This window comes from Bufo bufo, chromosome 4 (genome assembly GCF_905171765.1).
Source record: "Bufo bufo chromosome 4, aBufBuf1.1, whole genome shotgun sequence".
Classification (NCBI taxonomy): Eukaryota; Metazoa; Chordata; class Amphibia; order Anura; family Bufonidae; genus Bufo; species Bufo bufo.
The window spans coordinates 610,571,379-610,598,519 of record NC_053392.1 but is presented as its reverse complement, the minus strand read 5'-3'; the positions used below and the strand labels follow the sequence as shown (position 1 = coordinate 610,598,519).

The window sequence follows — 27,141 nt, the reverse complement described above, 5'->3', positions numbered from 1 at the left end:
GAGATTCACAAATAGTGCACTGCGGCTGGAGTCAGTGCTTCAAGAGCCACCACACACAGATGTATCCAGGACATGGGCGACAACTGTCCATTCTTTGTGTCAAGCCACTCATGACCCAGAGACAACATCAGAAGCGTCTTACCTGGGCTAAGGATAAGAAAGACTGGACGGTTCTCAGTGCTCCAAAGTCCTGTTTTCAGGTGAAAGTAAATTTAGCATTTAATTTGGAAATCAAGGTCCCAGAGTCTGGAGAAGGGTGGAGAGGACACAATCCAAGCTGCTTCAGGTCCAGTGTGAAGTCTCCACAGTCAGTGATGGTTTGTAGAACCATGTCATCTGCTGATGTTGGTCCACTGTGTTATAGCAAGGCCAAAGTCAGCGCAGCCGTCTACCGGGAAATTATAGAGCACTTCATGCTTTCCTCTGCTGACAAGCTTCATGGAGATGCTGATTTCCTTTTCCAGAAGGACTTGACACCCGCCCACACTGCTGAAAGTACCAATACTTGGTGTAATAACCACGGCATCACTGTGCTTGATTAGCCAGAAAACTCGTCTGACCTACACCACATAGAGAATCTATGAGAGACACCAGAACCAACAATGCAGACGAGCCGAAGGTCACTATCAAAGCAACCTGGCTTCCATAACTCCCGGCTGATCTCCTCCAGGCCACATTGCCGCATTGATGCCGTAATTTTGCAAAAGGAGCCCTGACCAAGGTCAACATTTCAGGATTAAAAATCATTAATTGGTCTTATATAATAAATAATAAAATTTTCTGAGATCCTGACTTTTACGTTTTTATTAGCTGTACGCCATAATCATCAACATTAAAATATATAAAGGCTTGGAATATATCCCTCTGTGTGGAATGAAGCTATAGAATATGTGAGGTTCGCTTTTTGAATTGAATTACTGAAATAAATTAACTTTTTAACAATATTGTAATTTATTAAGATGCACCAGTATATGCCAAACTTGGGGCTTAAACACAGGCTGAACAAGTCTTATTTCCCTGAATGAAAAGGGGCATAAAGGTTAAGGCTAATTCATTAGTGAAGCCTTATACACTTAAAGGGCTTCTGTCACCCCACTAAACCGTTTTTTTTTCTTTGTTTACTAATAATCCCCACACTGCGAGCTCTGCATACATAAGTTAAATAATAATTTTGGTTCAGTAGAATTTGATAAAAAGCTATTTTTATAATATGTAAATTACCTTGCGACCAGCAAGTAGGGCGGCTACTTGCTGGTAGCAGCCGCATCCTCCGATCCTAATGACGCCCCCTCCGCATTGTGATTGACAGGGCCAGGGAACGGAATCGTTCTCTGCTGACCCTGCCTGTTTTCATTCAATATCTGGCGCCTGCGCCACGGCCGTACCTATCTTCAATCTGCGCAGGCGCACTGAGAGGCGGCCACTCACTCGGCCGCTCCATCCTCAATGCGCCTGCGCCGATGACGTCACATCTACACCCGGCGCAGGCGCATTAAGGACCGAGCGGCCGAGTGAGTGGCCGCCTCTCAGTGCGCCTGCGCAGATTGAAGATAGGTACGGCCGCGGCGCAGGCGCCAGATATTGAATGAAAACAGGCAGGGCCAGCAGAGAACGATTCCGTTCCCTGGCCCTGTCAATCACAATGCGGAGGGGGCGTCATTAGGATCGGAGGATGCAGCTGCTACCAGCAAGTAGCCGCCCTTCTTGCTGGTAGCAAGGTAATTTACATATTATAAAAATAGCTTTTTATCAAATTCTACTGAACCAAAATTATTATTTAACTTATGTATGGATAAATCGCAGTGTGGGGATTATTAGTAAACAAAAAGAAACAAACGGTTTAGTGGGGTGACAGAAGCCCTTTAATCAATTCCTCCGTTTTCAAGATCTCTGCTTGCTGTTCAATCAATCAACAGGAAAGTTTATTTTCTAATTCTAGTGAATAAAAATCTGTGCTTGTAATAACCACCCAGCTACAAGGCTCGTTACAAGACCCAACCCCGATAACGTCACTACTGTACTTGTAACAAGCAGTGTGGTCATCTAACGCCCAGGACAGACACAGTGCGGAATGTTAGGTGTGTTTTGCAAAGCACATTATAACTTCTTGCAGTCCTGTGATGAAAATGTAAATGCAACCCACAAGATCCATGGCAGGAGCGTAAAAACGTAATATAGAAGCCGTGATCTTTCCACAACTCATGGAAACCAAAATGATTTCTTTCCTTCCACAGCTTTTTGATACAGTATTTTCATATCTTAATCTAATACAACTATTCATGTCTACAGTGTTGTAAAAATAAAATAACTTTATAATCTCCACTCAAAATGCACATGTAAAATAGGAAAAACAGTTTTCTACTCCTTCCTTCTTCAGATAACCAAGCAAACGGCAGGACAAGGAGATGCATTTGTCACCAAGACAAGTCCATGGAGTGGTTCTCGAGCAGCGAGGAGTAACGTCGCTACCTCTGAATTTGGAAGCAGGTGCCTCAAACATTTACAACAGTTTTATTCCAAGAAGTTGAACGTTCTAGAAAAAATATTTTACATAATTTTGTATGTGTAACATCACATAAGCATAGAGAGATGATACTCTGTGCAGTCCTTGGCCTCAGCTGCTGTCCCCCGGTGTCATCTGTTTTGATGTGGCTCTGAATTTCCTCAACTGCACTAGAAAAGCTAGAAGGCAAAATAAGCATTTTACAAATTACAATTTTATAACAAGCCAGTGTCACAGCGGTAAAAAAAATATAACAACTTTGGATTTCTATTATTAAAAATACAATTTTCTCCCATTATTATTTTATGCAATTTTTTTTTAAACTATATTAAAGTGGGCAGTGAGCCTAACAACGACAGTGTATAATAATATATCTCATACCGATATACTGAGCTGTATGTATGCATATGTTCCTGCAATGGAGATATATAAAGTAGAACACTACAGTTTGCCTCTCCCCAGCCTGAATTGTCCTTTGTGAGTTAATATGTAGTTCAACAAAACCGTAAATGTACTTCAGTCACCTGATGGTCAGAGAAATTCTGATTACTGAGGAACTAAGTCTCTACCTTGATATTTTTGCACTTAAAGGGGTTGTCTCGCTTCAGTGTCTTGTATTAACTTTCTCTACATGATGAATGCCATTTGCAGGACTGAGACAACCTTGGTGCCGGGTCTATGAAGTATCCTTGGTAGTGAGGTCCACAGTCTATCCTGATGTTAAATGGGCACTGTCCTTTCAATAAACTTTGCATACATCAATAGAACAAGTGAAGATATCTTTATAATATATTTAATTGTAGAAAAATGCCTGTTTTTCCCACTTGTTAGCCACTTTTCCTCTACTCTGCCTCCTGCAATAATCATTGACTTTCAACTCACTGCTAAAATCTGTCTTGAGAGACGGAACGGATTATCACCTCACTATAGGGATCAGGTTAGAGCTGCCCATAAGCAGAGGAGACGAGGAGGAGTGCGTTTCTGGAGTGAGAGGCACAGACATGGCTAGACACTGCTCACCTGCTATCTCACCCCAGTGCTGGATCTCACTGCTCAGTACTGCCTTATAATGTCCTCCATACTGGAGCTTCTATCTGTGTTTGAGAGATCGATAGGAGCAGGATTTTTTTTTATCTGTGTGAGCAGTGTATGGGAGACATTATATCAGCTAGTCTTCCCCTCAGCTAGAGCCTGCAGAGGGGAAAAATGCAGAATACAAGTCATATAATAGCCAGAATTGGTGTTTTCCCTCATGTACACAAATGACATGCACACTTTAAGACGACTGCACAATTCAGATGATGATCCTTAGTGTCAGTACATGCATGCATCATTGACAAAGTGAATGCACACCATTCCAAGATAACCCAATATATGGTTAGTGCCACCAAGGATATCTTCCAGACCCACGGGTGAGTTGAGTATATATGAACACGTAGAACCTCAGCAATTTAAATAATCATAAATAATGTGCCTTCAAATCTTCCATTGGCAGAACAGGACTATAAGGAAGGAATCCGTATTTACCTGTATGTCCTACCTGCCAAGGCATTGGCCGTGCTATATAAGGCACTTTCCCAAAAGGCTGGGATCCGATGGCGAAATCGTCATCTAAAAAATAAACAACAAAATCTTAAGTCAGTGTTCTGTATATATAATTGTAATACCGACACCCAGGATATAGTAAAGCTCAGATTTTATAGCAGGGGAGGAGAACACATTCCTATGCATCTATATATATATTTTTATATATATATATATATATATATATATATATATATATATATACACTGTATATTGTGGGGATTCGCTCTGGTAGTTAGGACTAGCGTATGCAGTATACAGTAGAGGCAAAGTACACAGTTCTTGAATCAAACAGCGGTGTTTATTCACACATTGGTTTATAACAAAATGCAGATAAGGTGTATCACAAAACGCAGGTGGCTTGGTGTTTGTTCACACACAAGGAAAGTCCATAAACAACAAAAGTCACCTTTTCTCATGGGTGTTAATTCACACCCTGTTAGCAGTTCAGCCTCATCAAGTCCATAGGCGGCCTGTTCGCCTTTAGAGGGGCCTGAGTCCTCCAGTCCGGCTCAAACCTCAAATCCCAGCACAGCCCTCAGTTCACAGCACACAGACTCCTGAGTTCCACTGTCAGAGGGAGGTAAATCCACACACCTGGCAGTGCTAGCTGTTTTTTATGCCTGGCAAAACCCGGCCTGGACCATGGGGAGTAGTCACCCACCCAGCACTTTGACTACTCCCAGTAAGAGCCATCCCGGATCAGCTATGACATCCATGCTAACTCTCAAGGTGTCAATTAGCAATAGCTGCTGCTGACACATAAAATACTGGCTCTTACTTCAGCCAGGAACCTCGGTGACACATACCTTCCATCCACGATGATTCCAGGTACATATATAGTTCAGCTCTGTGCATGTGTCTTTAAAAAGAAAGTCAGGAATTCTGAATTGTCAAGCACAAGCCTAGAAAACTGCACAAGGACATTTCACTGTCCAGGGGGCCACTTGATCCCTCCTCTTGGCTGTCAGCAAGGTACATAAAAATCTGATGCTCTCAGCATGAGCATCAGGCACTTATGCACCTGGCCAGTGGCTGCAGATGCCCTCCTGAATTGAATGATATTGCCGTCCTCAGGGTGATGATACAGCTTCATACTGTGGGGCAGGCAGCAGTATTTCGTGCTGCACTGTGGTATGTGGTTTCCCAGATGCTGTATTTAGAGCTACACCGTGGTATTTGGATCTGCTGGGGTGGGATTTTGTCCTGCACTACAGTATTGCTGGACCCACCTACTTGTGTTGCCACACCTTCTGTCAATATCCACCCGCCTACAACATGAGGCCACTGTTATTTATTTTTACACAGGCAGACAAACAGCAGATTGACGGGAAGTCGGCTGCTCGTTCAGTGGGGATGAAGCTCTGCATTTATATGCAGTGATCACCTCCACAGTATGAGAACGAGCGGTTGTTATTGCGATCTCTCGTCCTCACACAGCTGCACTGTTTCTGGCCAGCAGTTCGCTGTTTACACAGCATGATCTTCTGCCCCGAAACAATAATTTATGTTCCTGCACTATTACTAATGATCATTTCACCCAATAAAAGGGTGTTTCTCGCCCATATTCCTTGGGGGACACAGGAAACCATGGGTATAGCTCTGCTCCCTAGGAGGCGTGACACTAAGTGAAAGCTGTAAGCCCCTCCTCCATCAGCTATACCCTTCAGCCTGGAGAAGAGACTGCCAGTTTTTTGCTTAGTGTCCAAGGAGGCAAGACACCCCCTGCTTATGCAGGGTTGTTTTCCTATAATTTTTATTTTTGCGTTTTTTGTTGTTTTAATTCGATTTTTTTCTACTTACAGGGACAACAGAGGCGCATTAGACCCCTCTGTTTCTCCCGGGGTTGAGTTGCGCCAGTGCCGGTAATTCCGCACTGCCGCCTCCCCCACAGAAGACAAGGTGGACCAGGGCAGCCTCGCTCCCCTGCGTCCCGCCAGCTCAAGGGTCGCCCGCATGCCAAGTCCCTCCCCCGGCTTCCTGCCACTGCGGTGCCAGTAGCTGAAGGGGCGACCCTGCTGGAGGGATTGAGGGCGAAGACAGCGTATGGTGAGAGTGGCTGCTCCAGCCTCCCCTTCCTTCCTCCCACCGCTGCTACATCCCCCCCCCCCCCCATGGGCATATCGGACCGGCAACCTTACCGGGTATCATTTGGGGGGGACTTTGTCTGGGCAAAGTCCTTTATTTAGCGGCAGGGCACGGACTCTGCCTTCAGGGGACGGCTGTAGGCAGGAGGCCGTCTGCCACATCCAGGCGCGGCGGGGGCCGCTTACTTGGCGCGAACGGCACCATTTCATCTTGGCCGGCACTTCATCCACCTCGGGGGTTAAAATCATTTTGCCGCGCGCGAGCGGCTCTGCTTCTCCTTCAGCGCGGCAGGGGGGGCGGAGCTTCCTACATGCGCTCCGCTACTTCCGGGTTCGTCGGGCTCCACATCTCCTAGTGCTGCGTGGAATCCTCTCTGCCGTCCGATTCTGAAGCTATTCATCTCCGTGCCTGCTGCCTCTCCTCCACAGCCTCCTTCAGTCTGCTCCCCTTGCTGCTGCCGCTTGCATCATCCGGGTCTGGTAGGACTGTTAACCCCCTCCGTGCCACCAGTACTGTTGCTTGGGTGTAATCCCCGTTCCGCTTTTGCCCTGGGGTCTCCCACTTTAAGTGCAACATTTTTTCCACCATGTCAGACCCTTCTGCAGCCGCCAAGCCTTGGTACCATGCCTGTACCGCTTGTAGGGAACCCTTTCCCCGGGGGCAGTCTGATCCGCACTGTCCTGCATGCCGAGCTCCACCGCAGCCTCAGTCGCCCGCTGTGTCGCTCCCTGCTTCCTCTGACCCGCCTGACTGGGCTAGATCCCTGTCCCAGGCCGTGGAAAGCCTCACTCATGTCGTGGGCCGCCTACCCCGCAGGACGCCACTCTTACTGTCGCGCCCTCCGGGTCCACCGCTTCTGCCGCTGCAGCGGGTTCACCCTTTCTTAGTGACCCCTCCCGAGCTAGGCACTCTCAGAAGCGTCTTAGAGTAGAGCGAGCCTCCTCCTCGGATGCCTCCCTCTCCCCGCCACGCGTGCGCACTCAGACGGGCCTCTCCTCTCCAAAGGATTCGCTCTCTGAAGGTGAATTGGCGGTTTCAGATTTGGAAATGGACTCGGCCCTGCCGTCCAAGCTAGCCTCAGCGATGGGTCAACTCATCTCTGATATTCGTGACACCTTTAAGGTGCAAGATGACCCCCCTAGCTCTGACGCAGCTAGCGTCTCCTTTATCAGACCCAGGCAGGCCTCAAAAGTCTTTCCAATCCACTCTGATTTCTCCTCCGTGGTGTCTAAGGCTTGGGCTCGCCCGGACGCCCGTTTTGTCAATCCCAAGAAGCTGGACATTTGCTATCCTTTTCCAGCCGATGTCGTGGCCACCTGGTCGTCCCCACCCAAGGTGGACCCCCCTGTGGCCCGTCTGTCAAAGAACACGGCCATCCCTGTTCCCGACGGGTCCTCTCTTCAGTCAGCGGAGGACCGTCGCATGGAGACCCTTTCCAAGGGCATTTTTGCTGCCTCCGGTTCTGCTCTCAGACCGGTTTTTGCCTCTGCTTGGGCAGGTAAAGCAATCTCTGCTTGGGGTGCGCAGCTGGAACAGGAGTTGGACTCGGACGTCCCCATCCAGGACCTACGTTCCTTGGCCCAGCTTATTATTCGGGCCGGGAATTTTGTTTGTGAGGCCTCCCTTGATGCGGGAGCCCTTATTGCACGCTCCTCCGCCCTGGCAGTTTCCGTCAGGAGGGAGCTCTGGCTGAAGGTTTGGAAAGCGGACGCTGCCTCCAAACGTTCCTTGGCGGGGCTACCGTTTGCGGGTTCCCGCCTTTTCGGGGTCCGCCTAGACGAGCTTATTTCGGAGGCCACGGGTGGTAAAAGCACCCATCTTCCTCAACCCCAAGCCAGGGGCGCCCCCCGCGGACGCCCTGGTGCGTCTCGTTTTCGGTCCTCCCGCAGGACCTCTGGGGCTCCCCCCGCAGGATAAGCGTAGGAAGCCGTTTTTTTCTGGCGCAGGCTGCCCGCACACCCGCAGCAAAGCAGTCCTCTGCCTGAAGGCGCGCCCCCACCCACCCGGGTGGGGGGCCGGCTCCTCCTTTTCAGGGACATCTGGATGGCTCACGTCTCCGACGCCTGGGCTCTCGAAATTGTGTCCTCCGGATACAAAATCGAATTTGCGTCCTTCCCTCCAGATCGGTTCTTTCGCTCCCGCCCCCCGCGGGATCCGAAAAGCGCGGATGCGTTCTCCGCGGCTGTTCAAGCCTTACTGGACAGGGGGGTGATTACCCCCGTTCCTCTAGAGGAAAGGTTCCAAGGGTTCTATTCGAACCTCTTTGTAGTTCCCAAGAAGGGAGGTTCGGTGCGGCCCATTTTGGACCTCAAAAAGCTCAACCGTTTTCTCCTCCTTCGACGGTTTCGGATGGAGTCCCTCCGTTCCGCGGTGGCTTCCCTGGAGCAGGGAGATTTCATGTCTTCCATCGATATACAGGATGCCTACCTCCATGTTCCGGTAGCCCGGTGTCACCATCGCTTCCTCCGATTCGCCGTGGGGGACCTCCACTTCCAGTTTGTCGCCCTTCCCTTTGGGCTGGCAACAGCCCCCCGGGTGTTCACCAAGGTCCTGGCCCCGGTTTTGGCCTTACTCCGTTCCAGGGGTGTTTTTCTGCTACCGTACTTGGACGATATCCTCATCAAGGCTCCGTCCCTTTCTCAAGCGGTTGCCAGCGTGGATCTCACTCTAGAGACTCTGGCGAGATTCGGTTGGGTCATCAACTTCCCCAAGTCCTCCCTTCCTCCCTCCAGACAACTGGTCTTCCTGGGAATGCTTTTAGACACGGGAGCGGCGGAGGTACGTCTTCCCTCGGAAAAACGACTAATCCTCCGTCGGGCGATTCGGGGTCTCCTTCTCCACCGTCGACCGTCCTTCCGCTTCTGCATGCGGGTCTTGGGGCAGATGGTTGCCTGCTTCGAGGCAATCCCATTTGCGCAGTTTCACTCCCGCCCTCTCCAACGGGCGATCCTCTCCTCCTGGGACAAATCGCCGGAGTCTCTGGATCATCCCTTCCATCTATCGCCTCCGGTGCGGTCATCTCTCCGCTGGTGGTTGCAGTCCCCTCTTCTGGGCAGGTCCTTTCTGCCGCTCAACTGGTTGGTGGTTACAACCGATGCCAGTCTCTTGGGCTGGGGAGGCGTGTTTCCTCCCCGATCCGTCCAGGGCATTTGGTCTCCATCGGAGTCCAAACTCTCGATCAATGTCCTGGAGCTGAGAGCGGCCCTTCTGTCTCTGCGACACTGGACTCATCTGCTGAAGGGTCATCCAGTTCGTGTGCAATCGGACAACGCCACGGCCGTGGCGTACATAAACCACCAGGGGGGCACTCGCAGCGCTGCAGCAATGCGGGAGGTTACCAGCATTCTCCGTTGGGCGGAAGCCCACGTCCCGGCCCTATCTGCAATTTTTATTCCAGGGGTGGACAATTGGGCGGCGGACTTCCTCAGTCGCACCACCGTCGACCCCGGCGAGTGGTCTCTTCACCCGGAGGTGTTCGAGGCCATTTGCCTTCGTTGGGGCATACCGGACGTGGACCTCATGGCCTCCAAATTCAATCACAAGGTCCCCGCCTATCTGTCCAGGGCCAGGGATCCGGGAGCCTGCGGAGCCGACGCCCTCGTTCTTCCTTGGCGAGGCTTCGCGCGTCCATACATATTCCCTCCCATCCCACTCCTGCCGAAGGTCCTTCGGAAGATCGCGGCGGAAGGCGTCTCGGTGATTCTGGTCGCTCCGGACTGGCCCCGCCGGTCTTGGTATGCCGACCTCATGCTGCTCCTGGCAGACGCGCCCTGGCCGCTGCCCGCCAGGGAAGATCTTCTCTCTCAGGGACCAATCTTCCACCCGCGTTTAAGGTCCCTACGTTTGACGGCGTGGTTGTTGAGACCACCGTCCTGACACGTAGGGGTTTTTCTGCGGACGTCGTCCGCACCATGATCCGCGCCCGTAAGCCGTCCTCTTCTAGCATCTATTATAGGACCTGGAGGACCTATTTGGGGTTCTGTGCCGATCTGGGGATTCCTCCGCTCCGCTTTTCTCTCCCCACCGTTTTGTCCTTCCTGCAGAGCGGACTTGCCCAAGGTCTGGGCCTTAGTTCTTTGAAGGGTCAGGTGTCTGCGCTGTCCATTTTGTTTCAGCGCCCACTGGCCCCCCTTGGTCCTGTCAAGACCTTCCTTCAGGGCGTGGCTCACGCGGTTCCCCCGTACCGCCCTCCGGTACCGCCCTGGGACCTGAACCTGGTTCTCTCAGCGCTCCAGGCTTCTCCTTTCGAGCCTCTGCGGACGGTTTCCTTGCGACTTCTGTCCTGCAAGGTTATTTTCCTTGTAGCCGTCACCTCTCTTCAGAGGGTGTCCGAATTGGCTGCACTCTCCTATCTGGAACCTTTCCTAGTGTTCCACCAGGACAAGGTGGTTCTTCGTCCGTTCCCTTCCTTCCTTCCTAAGGTGGTCTCCGCCTTTCATCTGAACGAGGACATCGTTCTCCCCTCTTTGTGTCCTTCCCCTTCCCACCCGCGGGAGAGGAAGCTTCATCGCCTGGACGTTGTCAGGGCGCTCAAGGTTTACCTGGAGGTAACCAGCTCTTTCAGGCGTACTGACTCGCTCTTTGTGGTTCCGGAGGGGTCGCGCAGAGGGATGGCGGCATCCAAAGTTGCTATCGCCCGTTTTGTCAAGATGGCTGTTACTGAGGCTTATCTCGCCAAGGGCAAGGTTCCGCCCCTCGGTGTTACCGCTCACTCCACTAGAGCGGTCGGGGCTTCCTGGGCTCAGAGGAATCGGGCTTCTACGGAGCAGATTTGCAAGGCGGCCACTTGGTCCTCCTTGCACACCTTCACCAAGTTCTACAGGGTGCATACTCATGCGTCGGCTGACGCTGCTTTAGGCCGTCTGGTGTTGCAGGCGGCAGTTAATTGATGCCTCTGGTGTTGGTCTAGTTTGTTCTGGTCCCTCCCTTCTGGGACTGCTCTGGAACGTCCCATGGTTTCCTGTGTCCCCCAAGGAATATGGGCGAGAAAAGGAGACTTTTGTATTACTTACCAGTAAAGTCTCTTTCTCGCTCTTCCTTGGGGGACACAGCACCCGCCCTTCATTTGGGTTACAGTTGTGGTTCCGGCTTGGTTGCCCCCGTTGGGGCTCGACAGTTCTTTTTTCCGGTTGGTGGTTATCTTTCACTACTTGGACACGCAACTGGCAGTCTCTTCTCCAGGCTGAAGGGTATAGCTGATGGAGGAGGGGCTTACAGCTTTCACTTAGTGTCACGCCTCCTAGGGAGCAGAGCTATACCCATGGTTTCCTGTGTCCCCCAAGGAAGAGCGAGAAAGAGACTTTACTGGTAAGTAATACAAAAGTCTCCTTTTTGTCTGCTCATTAGATGATCAGCTGCCCATTTAGACAGACAGATTGTCGGGAACGAGCATTTGCAGGAACATTCGTTCCTGACAATCTGCCCGTCTGATTCCAACTTTACTGTCATCTCTTCTCCTCTACAGCTTTCAGTGACTCCACAGGGGAAAGGGGGAGACATGGGGAGGAACAAAGGAACTTTACTTGATGTTATCACTCCTCTTATCAATCACAGCCTGTTAAGGTGGCCATAAACTTTCAATAGCTGATAGCTAGTCCTAACTTAAAGGGGTATTCCCATCTCAGACAATGAGGGCATATTGCAATAGCGATCCCTCGTTCTCATACTGTGGAGGTGATCAATGCAAGTAAATGCAGCGGTCTCCTCCACTGAAGGAGCAGCTGACTGTTGGGAAGGAACGCTTCTTTCCTGAGAATCAGCATCTCCTCAGCACGTGTAAATCCACATTTAGGCTAGTTTCACATCTTCGGCATTGTGATGCAGCAGCCATTGTCGGCAGAGAATGCTGTAAATCGACTGGACACAAACTGCAGCGTGCAGCGGTTCCTGTCTGGCTGATTCTCAGCATTTTTGCTGGATATCGGCCAGATCTCCTCCAGACTTCATCATAGTTCATGAGGCCAAAGGACATTCCGGTTGCATCCTGCAGTGCCAAAACAGCCTGACAGAATTCCTGCCATAGATATGAAACTAGCCTAATGGTGCATTTACAGGTGTCAGCTGAGCAGAAACTGTTCCTTCCCGATAACTGCCTGCTCATCCGAGGATGTGAGAGCTGGATTTACATGCAGCTGTCATCTCCACTGTATGGGGACAAGGGATCGCTGTTGCAACTGCTTGACTCCATACAGATTCATTGTTTCTGGGCAGCAGATTGCCGTTTACACAGCACAATCTGCTGCCCAGAAACTATGATTTTGCTGTCGGCATAAACGATTATTTCACCTGATGAATGAACATCTTTACACGGGCAAATTATCAGGAATAAGTGTTCCTACGAAAGTTTGTTCCCAATAATCTGCACGAATATAGTCCCATGTAAAGGGACCCTATCTCCCCATATACACTACTCACAAAAAGTTAGGGAGATTTGGTTTGTGAGTAAAATTTCAGGATAACCCTAAAATGCCCTCTAACCTTTATAGGTGAACTTAGTGTGACCTTCACTAGACTTTTGAATGCACATGTTCAACCGTTCAGTGTTTCAGTACTTTTTGCACAACTTGCTGTTCTCTAACAAGGAGCTTAACGGCAAAATTCAAAACACGTGTTTAATCCATGAATTACCCAATAAATTTCCTGGTTCCATTAGAATTGGTATTTAAACAGTCCTCCTCATCATGCTGTTCACATTTTGATATCATTAGACCAAGACGACACCTAACAATTGATCAACAGTACCTCGCCATTGCAGGAAGTTCTCAGACGGAAGTGGCCACTGAGCTTAGAAAGTCACAGAGTGTCATCAGCAGGTTGTATCAGAGATACAGAGACTGGAACAGTCACAGAAAGGCAGAAAAGTGGACGTCCTTTGGCCACATTCCACACTGATGACCGCCTTATTGTGAAAAATGCCCTGTGGAACCGGATGATGAATGCCACACAACTCCAGGCACATTTAAGGGAGGTGAGAGGCACCCAAGTGTCACGTCAGACCATTCAAAACTGTTTATATCAGCGTGGTCATACCTCACCGCACCACCAGGCACTGGTGTTATAGTCTTGCATGGGCCAGGGAGCATCTACGCTGGATGAGGGACCAGTGGGCCTCAGTGCTGTTCACTGATGATAGTCGATTCAAACTGAGCAGAATTGATGGCCGCCAACGATGTTGGAGACTTCCAGGAGAGTGCTATGCATGAGCCACTCTTGTCACCAGTCGAGCCTTTGGTGGTGGTGGTGTTACAGTGTGGGCAGGTGTGTCTAGTCAATACAGAACTGCTGTACACTGTGTGAATGGTCCAGTGACAAGCCCATACTACTTGAAGAACATCATTAATCCAGTCATTGTGCCTCTGCATGAACAACACAGGCCTAATTTCATCTTCACGGAGGACAATGCGCCAGCTCATCTAGGTGGCATCATTAGGGAACGGCTGCTGGAGACTGGGGGACGTCAAATGGAGTGGCCTGCACTTTCTCCAGACCTGAATCTCATTGAAAACCTATGGGATCAGCTGAGTCGCCGTGTAGAGGCTCGTAACTCTGTACCCCAGAACCTCAATGACCTAAGGGCCGCCCTTCAAGAAGAGTGGGACGCCATGCCTCAGCAGACAAGAAGTGGACTTGTGGACAGCAGGAGACGTTGTCAAGCTGTAATTGACGCTCAAGGCCACATGACAAATTACTGAGACACTGACATTTTTTGGGGGTATACCCACCACCGGTGGTGGCTTTTGTGTCAATAAATTGTTTGAGATGAGGAAATCACCATTGCTGCTTCTACTTTACTGCCCTACTTTCATTATATAATATCACTGGAGTGGGAACTTTTTACATTTTCCATAAATTTCACTCGAAAACCAAATATCCCTAACTTTTTGTGAATAGTGTATATGCACTGAGTCTGGCCAAACAAGTGTGTGTTTTTGATGGGCACCTTTGGCGACAGCATATATCCCTTGGGAACAAAGGACTGGTCATGTTAAAATCAGTCATGGGAGCTTTTCTTCATCACTCCCTTACCAATCACTTCCTGTTACTATCATTTCTCCCCTGAGGATAGTTCGCCAATATTAAAAGCCCGGAGAACCCCTTTAAATGTCCAAATCCACCGTCCCAAATCTCTAGTGTATGAACAGAGTTATGGAACTTGAATCATCTCACCGTCTGTCTGACTTTCCTCAACTTCATCGTCATCTGTTTGCTCTTGAGTTTGGGTTTCAGAAGACAGATTCCACTGGGGTTCCACCCTTTTGGAGATTCTGCCGTCCTTACGTACAGAGGGGGTGACCAGCCAGTCCTTGACGCTGACCTCCATAACCTTTTCACATAATAGGGGAAGTTCACAAGAACGAATGCCCTCAAGAAGATCGATCACCTGCGTGATACTGTAGAAGGTAAAGACATTTCTTACATGATTTACATAGATGAGTAACTTTACAGGAAAGTAACTTGAAGATTTTGGTCCCCAGTGCAAAAATGATGGCGTTAACTCCTTAGAGGGGTTGTCCACTCCCTTACATGTGATGATCTATCCTCAGGATCGGTGGGGGTCCAAGTCAACTCTTCTGCAGTAATCTCCCCTGTCCACTGCACAACCTACAGAGCTGTGTAGTATCAGGGCCGGCTTCCAGCGCTGGAGTTACTGCAAAACAGCCGAACAGCGAGGGTGCGGGCTATCAGACCCCCGACAATCACATAGCAGTGGCCTATCATGAGGATTATCCATCCCTTGTAGACGAGTTGAAGACCTTTTTAAAGGGTTTGTCCAAAATATTGAAAAACTATCCCAAAGCCAGGATTTGTTTTAAAATAATAAAAGATCTTATACTCATCCATGTACTCCCCTGCTGCATCCAGCACTGCACTCCGGTCCTCACCTCCAGTCTGTGTTTACGTGACTGCAGTGGTGACGTAGCCATATAGCCCACTTGACCGCTGCAGCCAATCACTGGTCTCAGTGCTAAATGGCATATATGGATATGCTGCTTGTATGGCCTTCTGAGAAAAGCTGTCAAACGCATGCACAGGAAAACGGTGACACACAGATGTGTAATGTGTGTATTGGGTGGAGTTACCCTGGGTATTTGCAGCTGCCCACTTACTTAGCTATGTACACAGCACACACAGCACCCTGCTTCAGATTCCCCACTATCACTGGCAATGCAACTTGTGGGTTCAACATATCCAAGGCCATCTGCAAAACACAGACACAGAGATGACTGAGCATGACCCGGAAATAGCTGTTACCGCAGGAGTCCTGATGTCCAAATCTTACTCACTGCATCGAATCCTACAGCCCGGAGTTCTGACATAGCGTCCAGGACGTCCTTGTTGATGAAATTCACATTATCTGGCCAACTTCGTTCGCTTCGAATTTCCCAGGCGGTCTTCCATTTTAAGAAGTTCCTCTTTGATACATGATGATGGTCAGGACGCACTTCAATGCTGTGGACACAACCCTCTGGCCCCACTGGGGGAAAAAAGGAGAACGTATTAGTTATCAACCAGTACAATGGCGCTATAGTGTATGGCGAATGTCACTACCCCCTCCAGAAATAAAAAATACCAGCTAGAAGTCAGGATACGTGACAAACTAGTGTTCTAATAAAACAATGTCACCATGGGTGTCAGAACATGAAGAGGCAAAAACAGAAAACTGACTGCAGCCAAACTGCGCCAGACTTTAACCCCTTAAGTACCGAGCACATTTTTGGTTTTGCATTTTTGTTTTTTCCTCCCCACATTCCGATAGCCATAACTTTTAACATTTTCCGTTCATATAGCCATATGAGGGCTCATTTTTTGTGGGATAAGGGTGGGTTCACATTCTGTGTTTTGGATTCCGTTATAACGGAAAATAACAGAATCCATAAGACGGAAGGACGGATCCATTATGCTGCCCATAGACTTCTATTATGACGGAATGCAAAACGGAAGCCTTTAAAGGGAGTCTGTCACCAAAATATGACGTTACACACCACTTACATGGCTCTCTAGCACACCGATCCATGATTTAAATGGTACCTTTGTAATTTTCTTCTGACTTTCACCAGCAGGAAAAACGACATTTAATCCATATTTAAATAAGGGCTCGCAAGTGCCTAGGGGCGGCGTTCGGTGTGTAGGCCTCTGCCTTCTTGTTACAGAACTCCTCCCTAGCCTCTTCCTTGGCCCGCCCTGCAAGTCCCTTGCTTTAACCACAGGACCGGCCGATATCCCGCGCGTGCGCAGTGCACCGCACTGTGATGCCCATTGTGGGCACGGGATCGCTAATAGGAGTCCGTCCCATTTCCCAACAGGACTTTGTTTTCCGTCTTTTGGTTCCCGTTATGCTTCCCCATAGACTTCTATGAAGACGGATCAAAACGGAATGCCTTATAAAGGCTTCCGTTTTGACTTCCGTCTTATGGATTCCGTTATTTTCCGTTATAACCATGTTATAGCGGAAAGCCAGAACGCAGATGTGAACCCACCCTAAGTTGTATTTTTTAAAGACCATTGGAAAATGGGAAAAAAAAATCTTTGTGGAATTAAATTGAAAAAACTCACAATTCTGTCAAGGTTTTTGGGGTTTTGACATCTCGTTCAATGCGCGCTAAAAATGACAGGACGTCCATATTCTGCGGCTCAATACGAATACAGCGATACCAAACTTGTTTAGTTTTATTTTATTTTGCTACTTTAAAAAAAATAAAAACCTTTGAAGAAATCAAAATTTTCTTTTCATCGCTAATTTGTATGAGGGCTTTTTTTTTGCAGGGTGAAATTTAGATTTTTATTGGTACCATTTTTGTGGTACGTACGACTTTTTTAATCACTGTTACTCAATTTTTTTTGGGGGGGGGGGGGGGGGAGGTGACTAATAAATGGTGAATTGTGCGTTTTTAAAAAAGTTGACCACACCGGAAATTTAAAAAAATATTTTAATAGTTTATCCAATTTTTGGGATGCAGTGATACCTGGAATGTTAATTTTTTTATTGTTTATATATTTTTATATGGAAAATTGGGAAAGGGGGGTGAATTAAACTTTTAAAATTTTAATCCCATCTTTTGATCCTTTGTGCCATTCACCCTTAGGGTCCATTCACACGTCCGTAGTGCATTGCGGATCCGCAATGCACCCGGCCGGCACCCCCCATAGAACTACCTATTCTTGTCCACAATTGCGGACAAGAATAGGACATGTTCTATTTTTTCCAGAGCCGCGGACCGGAAGATCGGGGCCACGCTCCGGAAATGCGGAGGCGGAGAGCACATGGTGTGCTCTCTGCATCCATTCCGTCCCTATAGAGAATGAATGGGTCCGCACCCGTTCCACAGAATTGCAGAACGGGTGCGGACACATTCACGGACGTGTGAATGGACCCTTATAGAGATCTAATAGGGTGAATGGGATTTTGACACATTCTCTGCTGAGCTGTGCCTCGTGCACACAGCAGCAGGGAGGTTACCATGGCAGGCTTCCGCAGCTTCCAGGATGCCAGGGTAACCGATCAGAGCACTGCGACTTCATGGCGGGGCTCCCATCAGCGGGAGCCGCATCCCTCTGCCTTACCTCACCGATGCCGTGATTGGTGTTGATCGTGGCATCTGAGGGGTTAAATGATCGCAGTTCCCCGTCATTGTGGCCGGGTGTCTGCTGTGTTATGCATCTGGCACCAGATGCGTATGGAGTGAGCTCACTGCGGAAGCCCGCTCCATACATTACCTCAGCCACCGTGTCCATGATTTGTGGACCGCAAAACGGATAAGGTCGTGTGAATGGGGCCTAACAAATCAGGGAAGAGAAAAGCAGAGAAATATGACAGAAATAGGGGGCCATGCTCTGACGGATTTATTTCACATTCATCAGCGCCAGCCGCTAGGTGAAGGACTTACACACACTGTGCATAACAAAAGCGGAAGGAAGTTTATAATGCAGACCGTTTAGAAAGTGGTTTCATTTTGGAAGCAAATGAAGAAGAACATTCAGTGGGGTCCGTCTCCCCATAGATGTCTTACACATTGTTTACAGCTTGGACCCATGCACAGGGCTGTGAAGCAGCAGTGAGATCTGAACCTTTGCAGCATGGGACCTAACAGAATGGGGAATGCAGCTCTGGGTGTAAATGGAGTATACCACACAATGTAATTTGCAGAATGTCTCCACAGTCTGTGCAGCTTTGACTTGCAAAATGATGTTCAGAAGTGAAGCGCTGCTTTAAAATCAGGCAAGTGGATATTTAGGCTACAGGTTTGTGGGGTGCCATGTGCCTGGTGATCATCTCAGAAACCATTACACACCATTCATGCCAAGCCACCCGAGACTGCATAAAGGCACATACCTACCAGCACGTGACAAGAAGAGACTCAGCGCTCCAGAGCCTGATCCTGCTTCTAGTATCACATCCCCGGGATTCACATCCATCATCATCAACATGGAGGCAATGTCCTGAAAGTGACAGGGCGGTCAGCATTGGAGAGTCCCCGGCATGCATTATACATATTACTGTACACTACACATCATTCATTCTGCTCCAGGAGATGGAGCATTGTTAGGAGTCATGAGTCCATGCCTCTGACAGACCGGTAAGGGTACGTTCACACAGGGGTGAATCACTTTGGATTTGCATTCGGGAAATCGACAGCTTTTTTAAAAAAAAAATTTTTTTTACAGTGCCAGCAATGTTCATGAGATTTTAAATGGGTTGTGCAGCCTGATTATATTGATGACCTATCCTCAGGATAGGTCATCAATATCTGATCTGTGGGGGTCCAGCACCCCCACCGATCAGCTGTTTGAAGAGGAGGCAGGATCCATGCAAGCGCTGCTTCCTCTTCATTAGGCCTCATGCACACGACCGTTGTGTGCATCCGTGGCCGTTGTGCCGTTTTCCGTTTTTTTTCGCGGACCCTATGACTTTCAATGGGTCCGTGGAAAAATCGGAAAATGCACCGTTTTGCAGCCGCATCCGTGATCCGTGTTTCCTGTCCGTCAAAAAAATATGACCTGTCCTATATTTTTGACGGACAACGGTTCACGGACCCATTCAAGTCAATGGGTCCGTGAAAGAACACGGATGCACACAAGATTGGCATCCGCGTCCGTGATCCGTGGCCGTAGGTTACTTTCATACAGACGGATTCGAAGATCCGTCTGTATGAAAGCTTTTTCAGAGATGAGTTTTCAAAAACTCAAATCCGACAGTATATTCTAACACAGAGGCGTTCCCATAGTGATGGGGACACTTCTAGTTAGAATATACTACAAACTGTGTACATGACTGCCCCCTGCTGCCTGGCAGCACCCGTGCTGCACCTGAGGGGTTAATTGTGCATATCATAGCCCCCTATAAGAGATCAGGGGCTGCCAGGCAGCAGGGGGCAGACCCCCCTCCCTCCCCAGTTTGAATATCATTGGTGGCCAGTGTGCGGCCTCCCCGCCCCCCCTCCCTCTATTGTAATATCATTGGTGGCCAGTGTGCGGCCGCCCCCCCCCCTATTGTAATATCATTGGTGGCCAGTGTGCAGCCTCCCCCGCCCCCCTCCCTCTATTGTAATATCATTGGTGGCCAGTGTGCGGCCCCCCCTCTACTGTATTAATATCATTGGTGGCCAGTGTGCGGCCTCCCCCCCCCCCCTTTCCCGATCATTGGTGGCAGCGGAGAGTTCCGATCAGAGTCCCAGTTTAATCGCTCTGGGGCTCCGATCGGTAACCATGGCAACCAGGACAATACTGCAGGCCTGGTTGCCATGGTTACTTAGCAATATTACAATATTAGAAGCATCATACTTACCTGCTTGCTGCTGCGCTGTCTGTGACCGGCCGGGAGCTCCTCCTACTGGTAAGTGACAGATCATTAAGCAATGCGCCGCACAGACCTGTCACTTACCAGTAGGAGGAGCTCCCGGCCGGTCACAGACAGCGCAGCAGCCAGCAGGTAAGTATGATGCTTCTAATATTGTAATATTGCTAAGTAACCATGGCAACCAGGCCTGCAGTAGCGTCCTGGTTGCCATGGTTACCGATCGGAGCCCCAGAGCGATTAAACTGGGACGCCGATCGGAACTCTCCGCTGCCACCAATGATCGGGGGGGAGAGGGGAGGCCGCACACTGGCCACCAATGATATTAATACAATAGAGGGGGGCCGCACACTGGCCACCAATGATATTACAATAGGGGGGCGGGGGGGGGGGGGCGCACACTGGCCACCAATGATATTACAATAGAGGGAGGGGGGGGGGCGCACACTGGCCACCAATGATATTACAAAAGAGGGGGGGCCGCACACTGGCCACCAATGATATTCAAACTGGGGAGGGAGGGGGGTCTGCCCCCTGCAGCCCCTGATCTCTTACAGGGGGCTAGGATACGCACAATTAACCCCTTCAGGTGCGGCACCTGAAGGGTTAATTGTGCGGATCACAGCCCCCTGTAAAAGATCGGGTGCTGCCAGGCAGCAGGGGGCAGTCATGTACACAGTTCGTCGTATATTCTAACTAGAAGCGTCCCCATCACTATGGGAACGCCTCTGTGTTAGAATATACTGTCGGATCTGAGTTTCAATGTAATGGTGATGGGGACGCTTCAAGTTAAAATATACCATCGGATTGGAGAAAACTCCGATCCTATGGTATATTAACTCCTGACTTTACATTGAAAGTCAATGGGGGACGGATCCGTTTGAAATTGCACCATATTGTGTCAACGTCAAACGGATCCGTCCTGAATTACAATGCAAGTCAATGGGGACGGATCCGTTTGGCTCCGCACGGCCAGGCGGACACCAAAACGACTTTATTTTCACGTCCGTGGATCCTCCAAAAATCAAGGAAGACCCACGGACGAAAAAACGGTCATGGATCACCAACGGAACCCCGTTTTGCGGACCGTGAAAAAATACAGTCGTGTGCATGAGGCCTTACACTGTGCATCGTCACAGGGGAGACTACAGGCAGTGTAATGAAGAGGAAGCAGCGCTGGCATTGAGCACCTCCTCCTTTTCAAACAGCCAATCGGCGGCGGGGGTGCCAGGTGTCGGACCCCCGCCGATCAGATATTAATGATCTATCCTGAGGACAGGTCATCAATTAAAACTGGCTGCAGAACTCCTTTAAGAAATCTTACCCACACGCTGTGAAAAAAAGTCAGTGTAAGGCCCCTTTCACACGTGAACGCATTGCACCAGCACTGACTCCTGACCCATTCATTTCAATGGGTCTGTGTACATGAGTTCTGCGTTGCGTGAAAAACGCAGCGTGTTCTATATTCTGCGCTTTTCACGCAGCCCTGGCCCCATAGAAGTGAATGGGGCTTCAGTGAAAAACACATTGCATCCGGAAGCAAGTGCGAATGCAATGCGTTTTTCACGGATGGTTGCTAAGAGATGTTTGTAAACCTTCAGTTTTTTTATCTCGCCAGTGAAAAACGTCTCAAAACACATTGCACCCGCGTGGAAAAAACTGAACAACTGAACGCAATCGCAGACAATACTTACTGAACTTGCTTGCAAAATGGTGCGAGTTTCACTGAACGCATCCGGAGCCAATCCGTCACGCTCGTGTGAAAGAGGCCTAAATGGTGGACTTTACATCGGCAGCGTGCGCAGATGTCACCTCTTACAATGAGGGTGAGATCTGAAACAAATCTGCATGTAACTCATTACGTCCTGTGTGGATATACCCCTACAAGGGCTCATGTACACGACTGTATGTATTTTGCTATCCGCAAAACACGAATACGCAAAAAATACGGATGACGTTTAAATGAACGGGTCCGCATCCTACCCGCAAAAAAACCTAAATACATTCGTGTGCATGAGGCCTAAGTCAGGATCCGCCTGATTTGATTCAGGGCTCATTCACATGACCGTACGAACGAGTCCGCATCCGTTCCCCAATGCCTCTTAAAGGCTTCCGTTTTGCATTTTGTTCGAGAATTCCATTATAAACGGAATATCCTAACGCAAGTGCAAACCCGTCCTAAGGCTCCTTGCAGATGAGCGTTTCTCCCGCAGCGAGTCCGCAACGCAGCTCCCGGCCTGACCTCCCAGCGCTGCCGGGAGTCACACAGCATTATATTGATTTATGATGCTATGTAACCCTTACAGTTCTGGAATGTATTGGATAACACTGGCAGCATTATGTCTCTGCCTCCAATTGTTATATTTTTTGTTTTTTTGGGGGAGGGGGGGGGGCGCAGCAGTTCGCAAGCCAGCGGACAGACGCGCTTTAACCCACAACGAGTGTCCGCTCTTGGCTAAGCCATGAGCCTTAGCATCTGAAGTGAACAACTGCGGCTAAAGACCTGATCAAAACCTGCCCATGTGAATATATCCTAATGATACTGAGCATGAAAGTGATCATGTGACTGGTCTGACCAGCAAATAAATATAAAGATGTCGTCGTCGTCCGCCCTTCCCCTTTAAACTGAAGAACGTGCAGACAGTGGAAAGAACACGATGGGAGAAGCCGGTCGAGCGCAAACCTTTGGATAGGAGATGGTGGGCCCCCTCTTCATGTATATGACGTATTCATCCAGCGAGGGTCTTCTCAGGAGGAACTGGTGCCCGGTGGAGGTCGTGATCTTCTCCCCGGGCAGTTTGCCCAACAAGTCCTGGTAATCGATGGCCCCCCAGTTGCTGACCAGTTTGCCGGAGTTTTTCAGGACGAACATCTTCCTGAACATTGAGTAATGTCTTCTCTTGAACTCTGCCATGAGAAGATCTCCAGGCTGGAGAGGGACACCCCCTGAAGGTGCAAGGTCTTGGGGAGGTGAGGATATTGGGGGGCTATATGGGGCGGCATTGTACTTTGGGAGGGATGGCGAAGGTTCTGGAGGTTGGTCCTGCTCAGGGCTGCCATGATGTCCACTCTCTTGGGAGGATGACGGGGGTCTAAGCTGCTGTTTGTGGTCTTGGAACGATGATGGGGGTCTGAGCTGCTCAGAGTGGTCTTGGAAGGATGATGGGGGTCTGAGCTCCTCAGCGTGGTCTTGGGAGGATGATGGGGGTCTGAGCTGCTCTCCATGGTCTTGGGAGGATGATGGGGGTCTGAGCTCCTCAGCATGGTCTTGGGGGGATGATGGGGGTCTGAGCTGCTCTGCTTGATCTTGGGAGGATGATGGGGGTCTGAGCTGCTCTGCGTGATCTTGGGAGGATGATGGGGGTCTGAGCTTCTCTGCTTGATCTTGGGAGGATGATCGGGGTCTGAGCTCCTCTGCTTGATCTTGGGAGGATGATGGGGGTCTGAGCTCCTCTGGAGTTTGCAGATCTCTGATCTCCTGTGAGATAAACTCAGGAGAGATCATGCGACTCACTCTGTCCAAGGGGGACAGGGACCACCTCCTCCTCCATGTCCTTAGGGCACCTGTAGAATGGGGGGCTTCAGGCGGCCCCCCGCCTCCTTGACCTTCCTGTGAAGCAGAGTAGCAATTGATACAATGTTGCAACTGCCCCTGGACTCTTGGTGTCGTCAGGTTTCTCGCGCGGCCGGCAGGGGGCGACCGACACCAGAGCGCTGCAGAGCACAGCCTCCTGCCTGCACACAGCGCCGACATCCCGGGGAGCTGAGGATCTCCCCCTAACCACAGGGGCAGCGATCGTTACGTCATCACTCGGCGACAAGCAGGAAGCAGAGCACCCACGTGGGTGAGCAGTCAGTGCTTCCTGCTGGGAGGCTCTCAGCCCATGTGCTGATTGCTGCTCTGACGGTGGAATACGAAGTGCATGCTGCTCCTATACACAGCAGAGGATAGAAGTGGCTCTAAATGTCTCATTGTGGTCATGTGCACTCATGTAGGGAATTGCATTATGAGCAGTTTTCTAATACTATGGTATTAGGGGACTGGGTCAACATAAACCAGCAGTAAAGTCAGGGTTATAGTGTCTTCACAGTAGACGCAAACCTACCGATAAGGCTACTTTCACACTTGCGTTGTTCTTTTCCGGCATAGAGTTCCGTCACAGGGGCTCTATACCGGAAAATAACTGATCAGGTATGTCCCCATGCATTCTGAATGGAGAGTAATCCGTTCAGTTTGCATCAGGATGTCTTCAGTTCAGTCGTTTTGACTGATCAGGCAAAAGAGAAAACCGTAGCATGCTACGGTTTTATCTCCGGCTAAAAAAACTGAAGACTTGCCTGAATGCCTGATCAGGCATTTTTTCCCATAGGAATGTATTAGTGCCGGATCCGGCATTCAGAATGCCGGATCCGTCCTTCCGGTATGCGCATGCGCAGACTGAAAAAAAGGTGAAAAAATAAATGCCGGATCCGTTTTTGCCGGATGCCACCGGAAAGACGGATCCGGCATTTCAATGCATTTTTTCGACTGATCAGGCATTTTTAAGACTGATCAGGATCCTGATCAGTCTTACTAATGCCATCAGTTAGCATACATTTTGCCTGATCCGGCAGGCAGTTCCGGCGACGGAACTGCTTGCCGGATCTCTCTGCCGCAAGTGTGAAAGTAGCCTAAGCCGCTGTAATTGCGTCTGCTCAGCAGAGAAGATGCGTTCATTTGTAATCGTATGAGCTTCTCCAACCTCGAAACGGAAACCCAAATATAACCCAAACAGTTCGGCCTCTTTCACACTTGCGTTGCTTTCCGGCAAAGGATCTTAATACCGGAAAGAAACGTTTCCGTTTAGTCCTTATGCATTCTGAATGTAAAGAGATCCGTTCAGGATACATCAGGATGTCTTCCATTCCATTTTGTGTCCGGTCATAAAAACGGATCCGTCACCCATTGGCTTTCAATGTATGTAGTGAGGGATCCATTTTTTTTTTCCGTTTTGAATTCATACAAACGCATCCTAACGGAACGGAGGCACGCTGATGTGCAAAATCTAAAACGTATCGGTTTAATTCCGGTATTGCGATCCTCTGCCTGATCTCAATACCGGAATTACAAACGCAAGTGTGAAAGTAGCCTTAAAGGGGTTATCCAAAATCATAAACAGCCCCCTGACAGGTAATATATACGCTCCTGGTCCCTGCACCGCCGCTGCTGCTTCTCCCTGCAAACGGATGAAAACATCCAGTGTCGGGGACGAGCCTCCCTAGCGTCACCCGCGATACTAGGGAGGCTCGTTCCCGGTGCGGGAACCAGGAGCGGGGTAAGTATATTCTCTCTGAGGGGCCCGGCACATGTGGGGCTGTTTGTGATATCGGATAACCCCTTTAAACATACAGAATGTAACATGGAGATATTGCACATCCATATGGCAATTTTTTTTTGGAGGATTGCACCCTGAATTCCAAAACTGTTTAACAACTAGCCATTGTTTTTAATGGTGCAGGTTTTTCAGCAACATTAAGAAAAAAAACTCATGGCAATTCTTGGTATGGTTCTTGTAGCTTCCGACCAAGCATAACATCTATGTGGAATTTGTATGTTCTCAGTATGTTCTTGAGGGCTTCCTGCCACATGCCGGTAGTATAATTGGCCTGAAACTGACACCAGTGTGTGAGATAGGGATATTAGATTGTGAGCCCCGCTGGGGACAGGGACTAATGTCAATGGTAGCCTCTCTATACAGGGCTGTATGACAGGGAATAAAGACAGATCCGTGCAAGTCAGAGCTACAAATATACAAAGTTCCACATTCACTTCATATTAACCCTCACAGATAGCACCGTCATCCACTACTAATACACCGTGTGCACAATTATTAGGTGAGCTGCATCGTCTAATAAAAGGATGAATTTTATTATTGAGCAACTACAGCGCTGCCGGTCCGGGCCAAAATGTTAATAAACCTCGAACCTGAATATTTCAGAAAGTAAAGTGAGGTTTTGGCTTTCTTAGGAGAATATGTATGGGCGCACACCAATTCGATTTTAATATGCTTCTTTTATTATTTCATCGTTTTTAGCCATCTAAACAGCAGGCCTTGGAAAAGTGCGACATTTCGGGCCCTATGGTAGGAGGCCCTTTATCAAGGTCTAGTGGCGTGTTTCTGCGACTGAACATCAGCTCCATTGACCTTAATGGGGCTTGCAGAAAACCATGTGCTTGCTGCTCCACTCATATGAATGGAACTGATTTTCAGTGGCAGAATTTCTGCCACGTGTGAAGGCACCCTAATACACTGCTCGTTTCCATGGTTATGACCACCCTACAATCCATCAGCGGTGGCCGTGCATGCACACTATAGGAAAACATGCCAGACTCTGGTGGCTGGGACCTTGGGAGTGCACTTAGGCTGGTGCTTTTTCCTATAGTGTGCAAGCACGTCCACCACTGCTGTGTATACAGCGTTGTATTGCGCTGTAAAGCCTCTCTGGGGGGTGTATTTCTCCTGTAACTACTATGTCAGCCCCAGTTACAGGAGAAATGAATAGTGAAAAGATAAAAAAAAAGATAAGTTAAATGTCCCCCAGAGGTCTTGTATGACCTTATGGGGGATGCAAAGTGTAAAAAAAAAAGAAGAAAAAAGTGTTTTATAAAAAAAACTATAAAAAAAGGTTTCACATAAAAAAAATTCCCCAATTAAGTAATTTAAAAAATGTTAAAAATAGAAAAAAAGAAATAAAATAGATATATTTGGTATTGCCGCGTCCGTAACAACCAGCTCTATAAAAATATCATGTGACCTAACCCCTCAGGTGAACACTGTAAAAAAATAAAAATAAAACAGTGCCAAAAAAGCTATTTTTTTGTCACCTTACATCACAAAAATTGCAACACCAAGCGATCAAAAAAGCGTATGCCCCCCAAAATAGTACCAATCAAACCGTCACCTCATCCCGCAAAAAAGACCCTAACTAAGACAATCGGTCAAAAAATAAAAAAGCTATGGCTCTCAGACTATGGAGACACTAAAACATATTTTTTTGGTTTAAAAAATGCTATTATTGTGTAAAACTTATATAAATAAGAAAAAGTCGACATATTAGGTATTGCCACGTCCATAACGATCTGCTCTATAAAAATGTCACATGACCTAACCCCTCAGGTGAACGCTGTAAAAAT

General features: G+C 48.8%; 2 protein-coding genes across 2 annotated transcripts in view; one reads left to right on the top strand and one right to left on the bottom strand.

Annotated features, from left to right (window-relative positions):
- SPDYA (speedy/RINGO cell cycle regulator family member A) overlaps positions 1-2,506 on the top strand; it is a 56,446-nt gene extending 53,940 nt beyond the window's left edge. Inside the window, exon 6 of the mRNA XM_040430631.1 lies at positions 2,378-2,506. Within this exon, the coding sequence (XP_040286565.1) occupies positions 2,378-2,460 (83 nt within the window). The 3' untranslated portion in view covers positions 2,461-2,506. The remainder of the gene's footprint in view (positions 1-2,377) is intronic.
- Positions 1,869-23,795, bottom strand: TRMT61B (tRNA methyltransferase 61B). Its single transcript, XM_040430629.1, has 7 exons — positions 22,651-23,795; positions 18,511-18,613; positions 15,460-15,650; positions 15,283-15,374; positions 14,342-14,565; positions 4,031-4,114; positions 1,869-2,682 (listed from the first exon to the last, which is right to left on the bottom strand). The coding sequence occupies exons 1-7, from the start codon at positions 23,719-23,721 to the stop codon at positions 2,615-2,617; spliced, it is 1,833 nt and encodes a 610-aa protein (XP_040286563.1). The 5' UTR covers positions 23,722-23,795; the 3' UTR covers positions 1,869-2,614.
- Positions 23,796-27,141: the final 3,346 nt, after the last annotated feature.